A 17,878-nucleotide genomic window follows, 5' to 3' on the forward strand; every position below is an offset into this window, starting at 1 on the left:
CATAGTGTATATTTCTTGCATTTCTTACATTTTATTTGACTGGTTTTCTATTGATGAACATTTATGTTAGGCCTGTTTTTTGTTCCTAGTCATCTGTCTGTCCATGTAACTGTCTGTCCAGCACATACGTACTAAGTACTTGTTGTAGGCCAAACACTCTGCTAAGGATGCAGATGAAGAAGATCAAGGGTCCTGCTTTCGTGTAACATTGCTTGTGCATGGTTGGCTGAGATATATCAAAAACAATGAAATAAACTTGGAAAAAATTAGTTTCCTGAAGGCAGTAGCATAGATAATGTGATGAGAAAGGAATTTCTACTTTAATGGGATGGCCAGGCAAAACATTTTTGAAGAGATCATTTTTGAGCAAGACCTAAAACGAGAAAAATAGTTTACACATCTAGAAAAGATGATTTTGGGCAGAAGGAATAGTAAGTATAAAAGTTCTAAGGCAAGAAAAATGCTTAGTGAGTTCAGTGAACAGAAAAATGTTCAGTATTACTAGAGCAGGGTAAATACTGCTTTAATGCGTATCTTTGTGTGTTAAATATGTTGTGCATACTTTTCTAAATATTTTTAATAGTGGGACTGAGGGATCAAATAGTATATGTAGTTAAAATTGAGAGTTGAGGTGTGGGGCCACTCTTATCCCTTATCCTCTCTCTCTACACCTCTTCTTGCTTTCCCTGGCTCCAAGGAGCTGGGATTGTCTGGAGTTTGGGCTGTGATATGGGGGCACAGTGAGTAGGATTCTTTGGGGGAGAGAATGTGCCAAGGATTGTGAATGTTTCAGAGACTTTTGTCTATTAAGATGAAAATCCATTAGTAGAACATATCTATAGATTGGTTTATGTTGTGTGATAAAATATTTGCCTCCCCTTTGGCCTTTTAATGAAATAATTTCATTAAAGAAATTATTCATGCAGAAATTATCAACATTTCCCAATCTAGGAAATAAGAAATTTGGAAGTTTTAAGAGTTATGGTTGGATATGAGGCAGTATTATAAATGATTTTTAGTTTGACACTATTGGATTCAATTTGCACAAATGTGTGATTAAATTAAGGAGGCATTAGGAAAAGAAAATGCCGTGAATCAGAGTCAGCCAAAAACCTTTGCCACCATAATGTGGCTTTGTGGAAGGAGGTAGGAATGGCATCTCATACTTAAAATAAATTTTAAAAGATCCTGAATGTTGTTACATTGGGGAATGAAATCCCATTTTTGAATGCCTCTTATCAAAAAGGCATTTTATTTTGAATGCTAAATGGCGGGAATCACATATACATTTTTAGGGAAATTTGAAATTTTAGACTTGGTCTAAGAACAAATTTTGTTTCATGTCGTGTTTTACTGCTAAGTTAACTGGGAGAGTCAAGTCACGTTGAGAGTATAGAGAGTTTTGTTTAAAATTTGTCAATCTACATTTTTTTGACAAGATGAAGTGACCAAATTTTGGTAGATATATTCATATTCTCATGTACTTACACAGAGAAGGGAGTATGCGGTTTCCTTAATAATTATTTTTTCTTTTTTTCCTACGTACAAGACTCACTTCCTTAGAGAATTAAAAACGATTTGGGTTGAGGTCAGGAATCTGTGATGGAGAAGATTTTAATTTAATAGATGCTAATATGATATGTCTATTATGTTAAAGATATTCTTTCCTTTTTTAACATGGATAATTTTTTTTCTGCAACAGCTTATAAACAAACTTTACTTGCAAATCAATTTTACTTTGTTACTTGAACCTGGTACATTAATCATGGTAAAGCAATTAACTTTTATTTTGTCTGTGCTGTAGTAAGTTAGCATTTTAATTAAGAAAGCTTAATTTATTCGATGTTTACTATCAAATCATCCCACTAGTTTAAATGCAGATATGTAATTTTTTATTAAAACAAGTTATTGATATCAAACCTTTGAGTGTAACAAAATGAATAAGTATTTTATTAGCCTCAATCCTTTGTTCTAAAATGAATAGAAGTGTAAAATATGTTGCATGTTTACAGAAATCTTCTATTCCTTTTACAGTATGTAGATACATAAGTTGTAATTACTTGATTCATTAGAACATCTAGTTTTTGCTTGACAATATGCAAATGTGCCATTAAGTCTGTTTTTTAAGATTTTTCCAGTTTAATGTTAGAATCCAAATTCATAAAGAGTTGGAAAAATGAGATGTCTGAGCTATAGGATTCACGGGGATTTCATATGAAGCCTATTTAATCAGGATAACACTGTTATTAATATTCATAATGTCAGCTGGAACACAAATGACAGACTACAGAGCCTAAAAATTTTTCTGGGTGAATTTATTAAAAGTAGCTTAAAAAATTAATGGAATTTAAGTTAGTGAATATGAAAATCTTGTGTTAGCACAAAAAAATCTCTATTAGAACTTTCTTTAAGATCATTTTGCATTGATGTCTTTTGACAGATTTCATTGGTACTTAAAGAAGAAAGATGCACGAATGGTCATTTAATAGGATTTAAACACATTGGCACATTAATTTTTACATGAATAATAAGTACATTCCAAAAGCAATTAACTTACAGTGTACAAGATATGAATTGAAAAATAAGACTGTGACATCAAGGGCAAAGCAAGTGTGCTGTACATTTTAAACTTAGTGGGAGGATTTTTTAATATTTTGATTTATTTGTATAATTTACATAGGATGTGACTTAGAATATGGTTATTTTAGTGCAGTAGAAAGCATATCAGAAGGGCAGTAATGTTCCCTCCCTCCCCCCAAATATTAGTAATATGAAACATTGTCTTCTGCAAGTACTATTTGCATTAATTGGAGAATTAAGCATTTGTTGTGTTATTAGTAATATTTGAGAATATGTTCAATTTTGCAGAAAGTCAAGGGGTGATTCTGGTTGTTAGTACTACAAATACTAACTCAGACTTACTGGTTACAGCATAACTTAAACGTATCATAAGTGAGCTTCTTAAAGTTTAGTAAGTTTAGTTAAGAACCATCTCAGTAGTATACTAGTGAATTTGTTCTCTATTTTAGCCTAATAAAGTAAAATGTTGGGGATGGCTTTTCCTTATGGTTTGAAATATGCTTATAATGACATCATACTAGTGTTACAGTTTTTTATTACTGAAGTTCATTAAAAATAATTTTAGATCATTATGTACAGTCACAATAAGGAACATTTTGTTTTATACTTTTCAGAGATTATTTTTCTTGAGAATTTTAGTACTTATAAAAGCATAGTTTGGTTATTCTCTGTAGCAGTGCCCTTAGGGTTCACCAGTAAGAAAATATAGGCATTGGCCTGGCAGTCCAGATGGGTACTAGAAGTTTCATTGGCAATCTGTCATGTTACATATGAATGATTAGGTTCATTAGTTATACAGGAATACCCTGGTATGTTTTACAGTTCGTATTTAGAGTTTGATTGGAAAAAGTTTTAATTATAAGGATGTGTAGAAATTATCACAGTATAATAGATACATTAATTTTTTGTATAAGGAGTTAAATCAAAATGATACATTGGCCATTATTATTTCTCCTAGTGGCTTTTTAAAAATTAGGTTTTGGGCAAGGGGATGATTTTGTTTTCCGCTCTGAGATATTCACTCATATGGCCAGCAGAGGGCAGCATTTTTCTATGTCAGCTTCATGAAAAGAATTAGCCCTGCTTAGACTGTCAATGTTTCTTGTAATTACTCCCAGTATATTTGTTGCTTGCTTATGAATTAACTTGCATTTATGGAACTAAATCATTCCAATCATTTAATTACACCTGAGGAGCTGAACTATAATTGCTTGCTTCCAACTAGGATCTGATATGGCTTGAGCAGTATTAATTTGGTGTTTACTTTTCTGAGTGCTAAAAGCATTAAAATGATTGTGCAATGGGATTACATTTTACTAATTGCTGGCATTCATTAGCTGGGTAAATGATGAGGAAGAGTGACTGTATATTACAGAGGGATAAAATTATGGTTTTAAATAGTATATTACTAAGTACATTAAGGCCTGTAAGACATGTTTTAAAATACTCCAGAGGTTATTAAAGACTGTATTTTCTACATGTCTTGCTATATGAATCTCTTATTAAAAGACTGCAATTATTATTAACCTTTTTGGGCAATATGTAGGGAAATGGCTTCATTGACTCGAACATATTTCTTTGATATTAATAACTTCCTATATTTTCAGCTAATCCAAAAGTAAATGAGGAACTTAGAAACGATTGCCAACTCCAGATCAACATATTTAGAGAAAATTGGAAAAGGAGAAGCTTACTACAGCTTTATTTGAGGACTTTTTAAAGAATGCAGAGTTCTAGCTGTGAGGTAAATCTAATTTCGTTCTGCCTAAAAGCATGCACAAAAAATACTTGCATAGCTTTTGTCATGTTTATCTTGAAATCAAATGCAAGAGAGAAATGCTCACAATTCCAGAAGTTAATGATACTCTTTATGTTTTTTTTTAAAAATTGAAAAGCAGTATCAATTATACTTTCATTATACTTTTACGAGTATAACATATGTTATATGAAAATGTACATTGTAAATTTAAATAAATAAATTTGATATTTTTGGTATGAAGTGTGTGACAAATAGACTAGAAATTTTATTTTTGTTATATTATTGAAGTTATAATTGAAGAAGACTTAAGTTAAATAAATTAAATGGTTCTCTAATCAAATGAGCAAACATGTGTAGAAGCTTGACCTGAACTGCATCTACTACACTATAAATGTGAAGGAAAGAACTTTTCTGAGAAAAAAGATTTAATTTTACCTGTTGAAATGCTCAGTTAATTGTCCCATTTTAAATGTTTTAGAAAACCATTTATCCTGTAAATTCTCTGTTAAATAAAGGTAAGGCTTAGGTGTGTTCTGATATATTGTTTTAAGTTTATTTATCTAGACTTGGCTTTATTTTAGCTTCAAATCTTGGAGCAAAACCCAGAGACATTGCCAGAGCAAACAAGAACAGAAGTACAAATGGAGGACTGGTCAAAAGGTAAGGACTTTTAAGGTATTAATACCAAACCCCAGGTGTTGTGCTAGTTCAAGGCACTGAATGAAGTATGTTTGTTCTAACCAATATATTAGACAGGGGCAGACAAACACATACGCACCCACACAAAGACAGAGGCACACACGAAGAGACCCACATACTGCAAAAGAGACACAAAGAGATACACACAGAGGAAGAGATATTGAGAGAAAAAGAGGGAGACAGACACACAAGGAAAGAGAAAGAAACATACAGACACACACAGTAGTAGAGATTGAGACTGACTGGGGGAGAGATGTGTAAAGTAAGGTGCACTCAGAGAACTACACAGAGATGCAGACACTGCAAGGGAGACACTACACTCAAGTAGGAAGACAGAAAGACGTGTGTATGGATATACTCACAAAAACACACACATTCAGACTCAGAGAAACCAAAGTAAGAGGCAATAGAGACAGAGACATACAATGAGAGAAAGAAGGAGAGAGAGAGGCATCTGTATACACAAAGACGCACTCAGGAAAAGACATCCACAGAGGCAAGAGACACAGAAGATAGACACATTTACACAGAGAGAGGCCAACGTATACACATACAAACAGAGAAACAGACCAAGACACATACAGATGCATAGACCCATGTAGAGACATGTGCACACCCAGAAAGAAACAGCCACAGAAGGATGGAGTCAGAGGGGCCAGAGAGAATGGGAGCAGCAGAGACAGGCAGAGGTGTGCAGGCAAAGAAAGAGAAAGATACTCCAAGACAGAGACAGAGACAAGGGGCGAGACAGAGAGAAAAAGATGCACACATGTATGCGCAGAGGGAGGGAACAGTCAGGCACAGAAACTCATTCTGAAAGACAGACTGGAGATGGCCTGAAAAAGAGAGGGAGAGAAGAAGAGGTAAAAAGGGCACCTCTGTCTGTCTGTAGAGCAAAATAGAGCCATTGAGAGAGGTTTTTTAAATATTAGGTTTTTAATTGAGGTCTCTCACAGTAAAATGCTGCAAATCTGGAATCCTTGCAAAATGGATGCTGAATATAGTGTTACATGTACTCCAAAGCTTAAACCTTATGTACATTGTTTTTATTTCCTCTTATTTGAATTTTAAAAAATAAGATTATTACCAACACATTACACATACCTCTCTCTCTCTCAGTTTTGACTCCCCTTTCCTAACGGGGATTCTTTTCACATATCAATGTAACAGTTGATTTTCAGTTCTTTTTCAGAAAGTTAAAGGCCATTCTAGGGGATTTGAATATCCCTTTTTCTGATTTCTACATTTGTTTTTGATTTATATACTGTTACAAATTTTCTTGTAGTTTATATCTACCATTAGCAACTTTTCTTGTGATTTTAGGCTACTTGTTAGGAGATTAGAATCCCAATAACTGAATTGTGTATAAGGTAATATCAAGTTAGGTAGTTAAAAGTTTTTAATATAAAATTAAATCTTAGTAAATGGACTTCGTGACACTTAATTTTGGTCTACTGTCTTTATATTCAAGTTTGTGATAAGGGTACAAAGGTGTGAAGCTGGGAACTAATTTGTTATAGCTCTTTTTATTCATTCATGCAAGTAAACAAGCAAACAGCCTTCTTTTGAAGAGCTCAAAGCACTTTACTCAATTTATGTACAAAATAAGAAAAGAGGAAGTAAATAATGATGTCCCTGTTACTTACATTCCCTATTCGGAGGTCATGTTGCTGTGAAAAGTCATGTTGTGCAAATTATAGACAAATAGACCTTTAAGCCAAAGGAATTATTTTTAATATATCTAGGGGGAGAGAGGCTATGGAGGAAATTCTTCTCATAAATGTAGAATAAGCCAGAAAGATGCAAAGGAAGGGAGGTGCTGAAGCCCTAGGACCCTTAGGAAAAGGATGGTTTTAGGGCTAAAGACATGGCTGCATAGTTTGCACCAAACAGTCCACAGCAGATGTGACTAAAACATCATTAGGAAAATTTTCATTTTTGTAGGCATTTTTGACATTTGAGATAGGAATAAGACAATTACATATTTTACAAAGGGCCTGTAATGAAACAGTATTAAGAAATAAAATTAAACAGGTAAATGTAATATCTTTTGAGTATAGTGGTAACTCGTGTGTTCAAACTAGTGAAGTTTAACATGGTCATTTCCTTGAGGTCAGGGGTCATGGGGTTTATCGTAAAACACAACTGCTTCAAGATGCTCTTATGCAAAATGTTCAAGTCTGCTCTCATTGTTATTTCATTTAATGTTATTTTATTTTTGTAAAATTGAGCTAAATTAAAAACTTATATTACATGAATATGCTTTTGTGCCATCTTACAAATTTCATTATAAGAAGTGCTAAAGTGGTTATTCTTTTCCTAGCTTTGCTGTAAAAACATTGCTGAAATATTGGAAACCAAAGAATTGATGAGGTATATAATGGTAACAGATAGGATGATTTATGTTTTTCTTTGGTTTTGTCATTAAAGATAGTTTGGAAAATGCAAAGATGAGCTGGGTAGGTTGGATGGGTGAAGACATCTACAAAACACGTGCAGGTTTCTTTAAGTGGTTAAACAAACAAACCTGAATGATGGAAATTTTCAGCTGATGGAAGCAGCATGTGAGTGAATGAATAAATGTGTGTTGCCAAGTGAGCATTAGTAACATCTTCCTGCTTCTTAAGAAGTAAATGCTGTTTTGTCTTTTTGTGAAAATTTTTTCTTTCAGGATTATTTTTTCCTGCTTTTTAAGAAAAAAAGTGGGAGGTCATAAAGTATATATGTAAAGTCAGCCTTTAGAAAGAATGATTTGTTATGTGGTTGGTTGTTTAGCCCTATTTAGCTTTTACTTATTTATTTAACTGTATAAGAAAAAGGTGTGGAAGTCAAAAATTTTTTATGAGTAATTAATTAAAATAGTATAAAAACTTTGTACATGTTTTTGATATTAAATCTGGGGGTGTTTTCTTAAATTAGTAGAAACATAGTTGAGTGTTCTATAGTACACAACAATCCATTGCAGATAGCTTGCATATTACTTATGAAGAAATGTGTATGCCATAAGTATACATACCTACAGTAATATAGGTAAATATGAGGTCTGGGTGCTAGTTAAATATAGAATATTATAAAACATATTTAAGTTTAGAACCTTTAGGGGTCAGTGTTCCCTAAGAAAGGTTAAAAAAGGTTACTATGCCTACCCAAATTAAATAATTGTCTGCTCTACTTTAAATATTTCTTGCCAATTGAAGGTAAGAATTGTACAGCTTGAACAAAGGTTTTTAGACAAAAACCTTTCAATATTATGATTTCTTCAAAGTTATTTTTAGGTTTTTTATTTTAGTAACTTACATTTAATATGTATTTTATGTTACAGAGTAGTTATTTTCACTTAAGTATTATCTCAATTTAAATATAATAATTTTAATACTATTTTCTGTTAAGTTTAAAAAGTAAGCATGATTCTAAATCATACTCATTTGTAATTTGAGATGAAAAACTACCTCTAGAACTGCTTATATTCATTGAGTCTTTACATGTGTTTTATTGGAGGCTAGCAAATATCAAAAAAATCTTACCTTGCTCAATTTAGGTAAAAAGCAAATGTCTTCTTTATTTTAGAATTGCTAGTTCTTTTAGTTATAAAAGGAATTACCTTTTATAGTCATAATTCTTATGGTTTTTCTGCCATACAGAATAAATAACTAAAACCAAAATGCAGCAAAAGGTAACTTGGTAAGTGCCTTATCAGTTTCTCATTGAGTCAGAATACTGTGTGTTTCTGCTTGGCATTTGCAACTTGTGTGCCACTGTCAGTCTCTCCTGTCACTGCTTCATTTATCTTTCTGTCTTCTCAAAGTCTGTGTTCTTTTTACCTTCTCTCCAGCTGTTGCTCTGTAATTGAATTATATCTAAAACTATTTCATGATTTGCAAGCATTTTATAAAAGAAGACATCTGTAGGAAAGCATCTAGCATGCTTTTAAATGTCGGCCAGGACTGATAATGGTTTTTACAGATGAAAAAGAAAAGATTGTTGGCATTTTTTACAGGGCCTAAATAAATGGTGGGGGTTTTGTCATTGTTATTTCATCCCATTGTGAAAGTAGGTATATAAAAAAAGTTTTAAAAGTATTAGGAAACATAAATAACAGTATTTGAAATAGTTATTATTAGTTTTGTAAGAAGTCTGTTCTCTTCAAATATAATGCTCACAGACCATTATCAGAAACTTGATTTTTTTCAAAGTAGGATAGCTCATATATAGTGTATTTATATTTAATACAATAGGCTATAAAATCAATAATATTTATTTAGGGCAAAATCTAATTTTACTTGTATTGAAATCCCAACTGCAATAAAAATCTTCAGACCTTTTCCTTTGGGCAAGTGAATTTAAGGATGCATTTTAAAAATTTTCCATATGCCATAGAGGAGTTAAAAAATAACTTTTCAGGGGTCTCATTAAATTTACCATTCATCTCCATAGTGTCTAACTTAATAAAGTACTTGGGAGCTTCTTATATATGACTGAATATTTCATGTGGAATATTTGAGAGAGTGGTTTTAGGACTACTAGCAGGTGGCCAGCAAGGATCAATGCATTTCGAGAGGAAAGGCCAAGGCAACTTTTAAAAGAATGTTTTAGGTTATATTGTTTTATTTATAAAAATTCTCTTACTTTAAATAAATTTATTAAAGTAAATGGAATTCTAAGTGTCTTTATTTTTAAGTTTGATATGAGTGATTCTGATACTACTCTTGGCCTCAGTAGGAAAGGGGAATGAAAAAACAAATGTTTGCAAGGGCAACTTAGTTTTCTAACTGGCTGTAAGGTTTGTTATGAACTGTATTTTGAGATTTGTCATTTCTTACACAAATCACATTTGTAAATATATGCCAAAATTATATGTTTGGCAGTTTTTAAAATAGACTTTATTTATAGAGCAGTTTTAAGTTCACAGCAAAATTAAGTGAAGAGTACAGAGTTCCCACCTGTCACACACCCAACTCCTTAACTTCACATGCAGCCTCCCCACTCCACATCCCCACTGCCGTGGGGCCGTCGCTGCACTTGACGAACCTGCCCATAAATCCTTAGTAGGGGAAATGTTTGTGAGATGATAGGAATCCTTATTTCTTTTCATTAAATTTAGAGTGTTTTAAATGAAGTCAGTCTATATTCATGTAGAATTCTTACTCTACCTTTCTTGCTTTATTATTTTGTAAAAATAATCATTGCTAAGGAGAACAAGAAAAATGAAAAATGGCAAACTCATTTTTAATAGAACCACTTCTCCCCTATTTCTATACTATCGATATGAGCTTCTCCTTGTACAACCTGTGACTTTTTCTTTGATTTATGGAAATCCAACTTTACTTTCAGTATGCAAACTCTTTCAAATTTTTTTGTGGCCACAAAAATACGAATTTTTTTGAAATAGAAAAAATACTACATGGATTTCTCAAAAGTTTTTGCTGTGTTTTAAATTCTTTATCCTTTCTGAGCTCTTTGATAAAAGTCGTCATTCCCTTCTGATTGAGAACTTTGTGCCAGAGAACTTCATGGAACATGTGTTTACAATACAAATGTTGATATAACATTGGATCTTCAGTTTTCTAGAAATTAGAATTTCAGTTTATTTGAGGTGAGTGTTGTGCTCTCCATAGTGACTATATATGTCAATTTTAGTATGGTTACTATGTTACTATAAAGTCCTGAGTGTACATCGGCATTTTCTTGATTTGCAGATCTGAATTGATACACACATGTAGACCGAATTTATGGCCATTTACACAGATGGTCCATGTTGACTAGCTGTAGAGTAGGTAGGACTGATGTGACTGTATTTACTGCATTTATTCACTACTTTAGTTTTTAAATAAATTTAATAGTTGAATAAAGTACTTAGGGGGAGTTACCAGATATTCCCAGTATGTATGTGGGTGTGTGTGTGTGTGTGTTAATAAAAACTTACCATGTAGGACAATATTTTCATCTTTTGGGGAAAAGTTTTAGATAGTTTTTCTTTGTCTTGTGTTTTGATTTTTTTCTTGGGTTTTATAGAAAAGGAAATGGAATAATTCAGACTACAAAATTTTGAAGTTGGTTTCATAGACTTTTGTATTCTAAATGATTGAATTAAAAATATTCTTATCTGTAGCTTTTGGGTAAAAGTGATAATCTTTCAGCAAATGGTAAAACTGTGCTGACAATGTATGGCAAAAAGTAATCATTTTAGAAATTTTATTTTGACTTTCATTTTTATTTTTTGAGTGATTCTAGCCTTTACACATTGAAACTTTTTGATACTTTAAATTCAGGATGCTAGCGGGTAAAAAGTTCAAAATAACCAGTTGATATTGATAAAATTATACTTGTAGAAATAGTGTTAGTTTTTGCAAATTTAATATTTTTAATTAAAAATTCTCCTTCTTAATAGTTTCATTGGCTATACCTGTGGTAATTGATATACTCTAAGGTATAGTAATATTTGTTAATTTTATACATTTTTAGTATAGAAATATAATCAAAGTCAAGCATGAGATATCCTTATTTACTTCATTAGTATCCTATCTTTTATGCCCCTCCCCTCAGTGTTCAAGATTTTCAGGTTAATGTTGATTCCTTACAAATTGGGATAGGTAGGGTTTATTCAGCATTAGTTTGCTTGAACAACACAGGTATTGGGGGAAATGTGATAGGAAAGACAGAACAAATATGTAGTCCTTATGGATTCAGGCTTTTGTATAACTTCTAACTTTTGAGTATGGAATGTAAAATATCTGTATTCTTTCTGTAGATTAATGTAAAGAATTTGCAATTCGAATGTATTTTTATTTTAAATATGTTGCAAAATTTGGAGTCAGTGAAGTCGTTTCCCCAATTGCTTTTAAGAGTTGAAAGTTAGAAAACGAATGATTTCAGCTCAGCAAATCTAATTGTTTCCTTTCAGAAACCTTCATTGCCTGTATTTATAAGCAACTAGTATAGAGTTTAAGCGGGGACAAGACTGCATTAGTCCAGGTAAGAAGAGCAAAGACAAAACAAAAATTTTCATTAAAAAATGCAGTCCTCGATCTCCTGAGAATGCAGTAGAGTCTAGAATCAGAGACTTCCTCTGCATTTTTAATAGGCCATTTGCTCTCTGAGATGCTCTGTATTGGTCCTTTATTACCTTTCTTTTTTTAAAGTCTCTGCCCCTCTCCTGAGTCATTTGAAATAAACACATTATTTTAAAGAAAACAAATAGACATTTTTCTCAAACTGTTTTTCTGTCCCAGGAATTTAATGCTTTTTTAAAAAGTTAAAAATACTAACAAGGAGCTAATGATGCTATATTGTAATTGACTAATACAACATTGTTAGAGTAGGCAGAGTTGATTAATGAAATGTGAATTTTACCTTTTATGCTTTTTCTTTCCAGAAAAAGAAGTGAATTCAAATAAAGCACACATCATTTGCATAGAAAGTTATGTAATGATGCCATATAAAGTATAATGATTTCCTAAAACCTTGTATTTAAAGTAACCTGAATTACAATGAGAGATAAACAGAATATTTACCCATCCCTTATGAGCTGCTGCTGATATGTAAATTTATTCTTCTACTTTGCACAAATATACTTTCGAGCTACTGCTTAAACACTTTGAGGTCCTTAGTCAAACAGTTTTAATGATGCCTCCAATATTGTAAAAGTGTGACATTTGATGAATGTCTCATATAGTTTTGATATCTGGGTGCATGTCAACAAAAAAAATTGAACATTGGTTTGTCATGCAACACCTAGATAATTTATAATTTTACTGTTTATATCCATCTTGACATTTTTTTATCTGCCAAAGGCAGGTTTCATTTGGAATCTTAATCTGAGATTTATTTGGTGGATCTGGAAATCATAGCTAGGGTTCCCACAGGAAATGGTCCATCTACCAACAGATTAAATGGCAGTCCTGCAGTTGTTAGGGGAGCTCTGCATTTAACACACATGCATACTCATTCAGGCAGCACTGTGGAGAAAAATTAAAGTAGTAACCCAGGTTTAGGAACAATGTAGCTAAAAAGTCCCATATTTGCTGAATGACAAAGGGTTATATAGCAGCATTTCATTTTATTATTCGTGCTTGAATTTCTTGTTTGCTCTGTTGAGTCTGCTGACGAATACTAATAAATGCCTGCAACAATCCAGACGAGAGATGCCTGGCAACAAAGCTATGCGGTGGACCTCCCTGATCTTCTCCAGTTCACAACCTGACCTTTTGAAAAATTGGCTGGGCTAAGCTGCAGAATTTGGGTGTAATGGTTATTGTTAACTCCAGCTTTAGGATTTATTAATTTGTGTGATCAAGACTTACCTATACTTCAAAGTTTCAAAAGACCAAACACAATCATTCATCCATTAGAACTAACTGTGTTTCAGTGATTTCCCCTTAGTGTCTGCCTGGTGATTCTTCTATTTTGTTTTACAAATCTAAAAGTGCTTGTAGAGAAATGAAAGGCAGATATAAAGAAAATCTGTTTTTTTCTCTTTTTACTTGTTACTGGAAAGATTGCCTTCTGTAAATGATTTATGAAATTGTTGAATACATGAGCAGTTGGTATGTGTTCATACTTAAAACTTATATAATTATGAATCCTATTTTACTTGAAGTTGTAGAAATTTAAGATTTACCTAGTTCATTTATATTTTTAATGGCTTTATACAAATTATTCTTATAGTAAGAAAAATTGAGAAAGGCTGAAAAGGTTAGGAATATATAGTAAGTAGCCAAATAGTTAAGATCACTAGAGGACAACAAGAATAAAGATTACTGTGTTAGGTATTCAGGTTTTAGGATAGTTGTCACAATCATTTTAGCCTAAATAATATTTGTTATATTTTGAATAGGGTGATGAAAGTTTTACAAAGCTTTATTTTATGTGATATGTTAATAAGTTAATTAGGTAGCCTAAGCTTTAGGAGATTACATTATTATACTGTGTTCATGGCCTAGAAGGAAAGATGTTAAAATTTAAAAGCTGAAACATTACAGTGCACTTAGTTTTTACACAGAAATCTGACCTTTTTTGCTATAAAATGAATGAATATTGATGTGTTCATAACTATTTGAGATTCATTGAAACAAAAACTTTAAAAAATTTGGTGCAATGACACCACTTCAAGTAGCCTTGTTATAATGAAACAAGTAACCAAATTTCAGTAATTTCCATGACTAACCAGTAGAGAATTTTTTAACATGATATTCTGAGTCATTGAATTATCTTAATAAAGGATTAAATGACTTCATTACCACTCATTTTGACATGTTTATCTAGATATACAACCATGCATAAGAATGTAAAAGATGTAGTTCATTTTAAATATCTTGCCCTCATGTCCAAGTGATTTTGTGATACTGACAGGTTTCATGGTATTCCAGCTTTATACACCTTTTATAAAACCTTATTTCAATATCTTACAGCCACATCCAGCTGTGCTTTCCAGCATGGCAGCCAATGGCTCCATGTAGTTTTGAGCACTTGAAATGTTGGAAATGAGTATGTACACCAATGAAAATGAACTTTTTTTTCTTATGGCTGTTCAAAACAAAAAAAATATTTTTTAAACCCCTGAGAGAATATGCAGAGTATACAGTTTCTAGATAATAAGTTTGCATTTTTTAAGTCAAGAATCCAAAAGTTACCTAATTTCCTATGATTCCTAAATTAAAATTTGTGAATAGTAAGCAACTGTGATCTACTAGCTGTGATTCTTATTATATCTAATATCATGTGCCAGTAGAGTGAGTGCTCAAATTGTGTCTCAGAAACATGCTATTTGCATTTCGTATTTGCCTGATTTGGGACTGAATTTACAGAATTATACTATTAATTTTGTATCAGTGGGATTGTATATTTTTTCAGGATCTTCTGGTAATCTCAGGATTTTAAAGTTTTGAAGTCCTATTATTTCTGTAATTTATTTGTTTTATAATCAGATATAAACTTTATTAAACCACTGTTTATTAATTACAGGTTTTAACCTTATTAAGTGTTTCTATTTATTATGTTTCTCTCATTGAATGAGGTAGCATTTTCCATGTCCATGTCTTCTGATGTTTTAATAAGAAATTTTTCTTATTATATCTTATTACATACTCTTACTATATTTTAATAAGTATTTTCCTCTTAGCAAAACAGATTTTCACAGATAATAATAACATTTATTGAGTGTGAATTCTGTTCTGACACTTTTCTAAGATTATGTGATTTAAATAATCCTCATAACCTTTTGAAGTGGTTGCTATATTATATACTTTTTATTGATGGGGAAGTTGATGAGAGGTTAAATAATTTTCTAAAAGTCATACAGCTACGTGGTAGAGCCAGAATAAAGGGCAGAAAACTGTACTTGAACAACAATTAAAATAAAGAATAAAAAATACCCCCCCCAACAAACAAACAAACAAATAAAACCCTGAAGTCCATCTTCAGAGCCTATGCACTGTGGTTCTGCTTGGAAGATCTAAATACACCAGTGTTCTAGTTGGAAGTTCTCAACTTTTCTCTTGTACACACTATATTAGGTAGGATCACTGTGATGTGGCAGAAGTTTCTGATGTCTTTTTTATATTTTGGGGGAAAAAACTCATATATGCCTATATGTAAAGCAAAACCTCCCTCCCACAAAAAAGAAACAAATAGTTAGATATTTAGTAGAAGAAATAAGCAGTATCTGTACACACATACATATTGATAGATAACCTACATTTATTTAAGGAATTGGTAGAAGTTATTAGGAGCCACTAACTGATACTGTTGCTCTGATTATGTTGAAACTAATATTCATTTAGAAAAATCTTAACCATTGAGGAAAAGACATCTTTTATTTAAATATGGATTTGTTATAGTAATCCCACTATTGCATCACATTTATACCTACTTACTAGTAAAAATATTTTATATAATTTTGATGTTCTTACATAATTTGGTGATGGACAATATACAAAAGAAAGAAGCAATAAACAGGGTTTTCGTTCTTTTTATATTTGTAATCTTTCAAAAAAAAGTTTAAGGAAGTGTTAATCAATTGTGTTAGCAAATGTCAGAAAGCACATTAACAAATTGCCTCCTTTATGGTTCATTTTAGATACAAATTTCTCTGAATAGCACCTGCATCTGAAGGAGCAAGAGATCTATTCATTTAAATGCACTTGACTAGTTATTTAAATGTCCTTGCCTATAGTACTTCTGTTCCTCTTTCTCTTTTTACAAGTGAGCTCTCAGGTAGCTGGGACTTTGCTATTCTGAGTAACCCTAGAAGATCCCTAGAGACAATTCTAGCTCAACCACTCTGAAGAAACAGCTCTGTAAACAGCATTGACCCCCCCGTCAGGGGACCATCAAATCCGTTTACACAGATACCAGTTGTCACAAACTATTTACAAAGCCAGACAGAATAGAATTTCCCAGCCTCTAAGAATCCCTATTTGATTCTAGCCACCTCCTCACTTCTGTATAGTAGTTGTGAAATAACAGTTACTTTTGGTCACAAGTCATGATTTCTTGGGTAGCAGTCAATTCAACTGAGTATATTATACATTGACTAATGTATAATTGTCTGGAGAATTGAACTCAAAAGGGATCCTAAAGCTTTTGTTCCTAAAATATGGAAAGGTATAATACTGCTAATTTTCTAGACCAAGAAATTGAGAATTGAATAACAAGGCTGTAAGGTAGTTGGCAATACTGATACCTCCAGAAGTAAAGAGAGAGTTTGTTAGATCATGAAAATGGCCCATTAGAAACAGCTTGGAGGACACTAGAGAGATACGCAGTTTTCAAAGCATATGTTGTGGCCTACCTAGGCACATGTGTTAAGTATCGATTCCAAAAAATATCTTCACTAAATCCACCCATTTTGTCTAAATGAATAAACTGTCTCTAGCAGTAGCTGTAGGTGCCATTGAGGAATACCTAGCAGTATTCTCTATAACATCATTTTCAGATGGCCACAGGATAAGTTTACATGGCAGTGGTAGCATAGTAATAGCAAAAATTGGGGAATATATTTGGTTTGAAGTGGTCAAATTCTTATGTCCAAATAATACAGTGTGCCTGTAGAAAAGCAGATAAATAAAGGGACTGGTAGTCGTCATAAAAAATTTTACTGTTAACTCTAGGAAAGAAAAACCTCATACACTTATGAATTATGAAGAGATTGCTAATTTATTCTCTAAATAAATGGAGAAATGAAATTAAGTAGTAATAATCTTAATGATGAAACAATTAACAGTGACATTGATTAGAAGCAAATTACTAAAGAAAGTGATAGAGTTTCCATTTTAAAACTTACAAGAGAGAAATCAATAGAATAGTTTTAGTTTTAAGCTTTCATCTGCCTACTGATGAGAGTTTTAATCAAAAGTGAATGTGTTCTTTTAAACATTTGTCTAATTGACTAATGTGTAAAACAGACTCATAACTTCACTTTTTGTTGCATCTTTTTACTTATATGTTTATATGTCATTATGTAATTCTTTTTTAAATGATGGACGAACAAACAGCTCAACTAGGTTTTTAAAAATAATTTCAATTAACTTTTTTCTACTTCTTTTTTTTTCACATTTTTTAAATTGTTGTCCAAGTACTAGTTTTTAATAGCTTCATCCCAATATAACTTCATAAATACCTTTCTCCTAGGTTGGAAAGTTCAGGAAAAATAATTGCAGACTGAATTAGAGTCACAAAGTGCTGTTTTCTTCTCTTGGTTGGAGTAGGTACTAACTCAGAAATTGAATTTAAGTTGGGCTTGGAATAGGTAAAGACAATTTGTCAAGATGCAATAGAACAGAGTAGTATCTTCAAATGTGATTTGAGAAGTCAGAGTGCATCATGCTTGCAACTTACTTTCAA

At 32.1% G+C, this 17,878-nt stretch overlaps 1 protein-coding gene across 4 annotated transcripts in view; it reads left to right on the top strand.

Annotated features, from left to right (window-relative positions):
• The window catches only part of MIPOL1 (mirror-image polydactyly 1), a 306,644-nt gene that overhangs the window by 45,290 nt on the left and 243,476 nt on the right, over positions 1-17,878 (top strand). For all 4 annotated transcript variants that reach the window (XM_045848602.1, XM_045848604.1, XM_045848603.1 and 1 more), the window contains exons 2-3: positions 4,188-4,324; positions 4,921-4,999. In XM_045848602.1, coding sequence (XP_045704558.1) covers positions 4,304-4,324; positions 4,921-4,999 — 100 coding nt within the window. In that variant the 5' untranslated portion in view covers positions 4,188-4,303. The remainder of the gene's footprint in view (positions 1-4,187; positions 4,325-4,920; positions 5,000-17,878) is intronic.

The sequence above is a fragment of the Phyllostomus hastatus genome, unplaced genomic scaffold (genome assembly GCF_019186645.2).
Source record: "Phyllostomus hastatus isolate PE091 unplaced genomic scaffold, TTU_PhHast_1.1 phas_contig_62, whole genome shotgun sequence".
Lineage (NCBI taxonomy): Eukaryota > Metazoa > Chordata > Mammalia > Chiroptera > Phyllostomidae > Phyllostomus > Phyllostomus hastatus.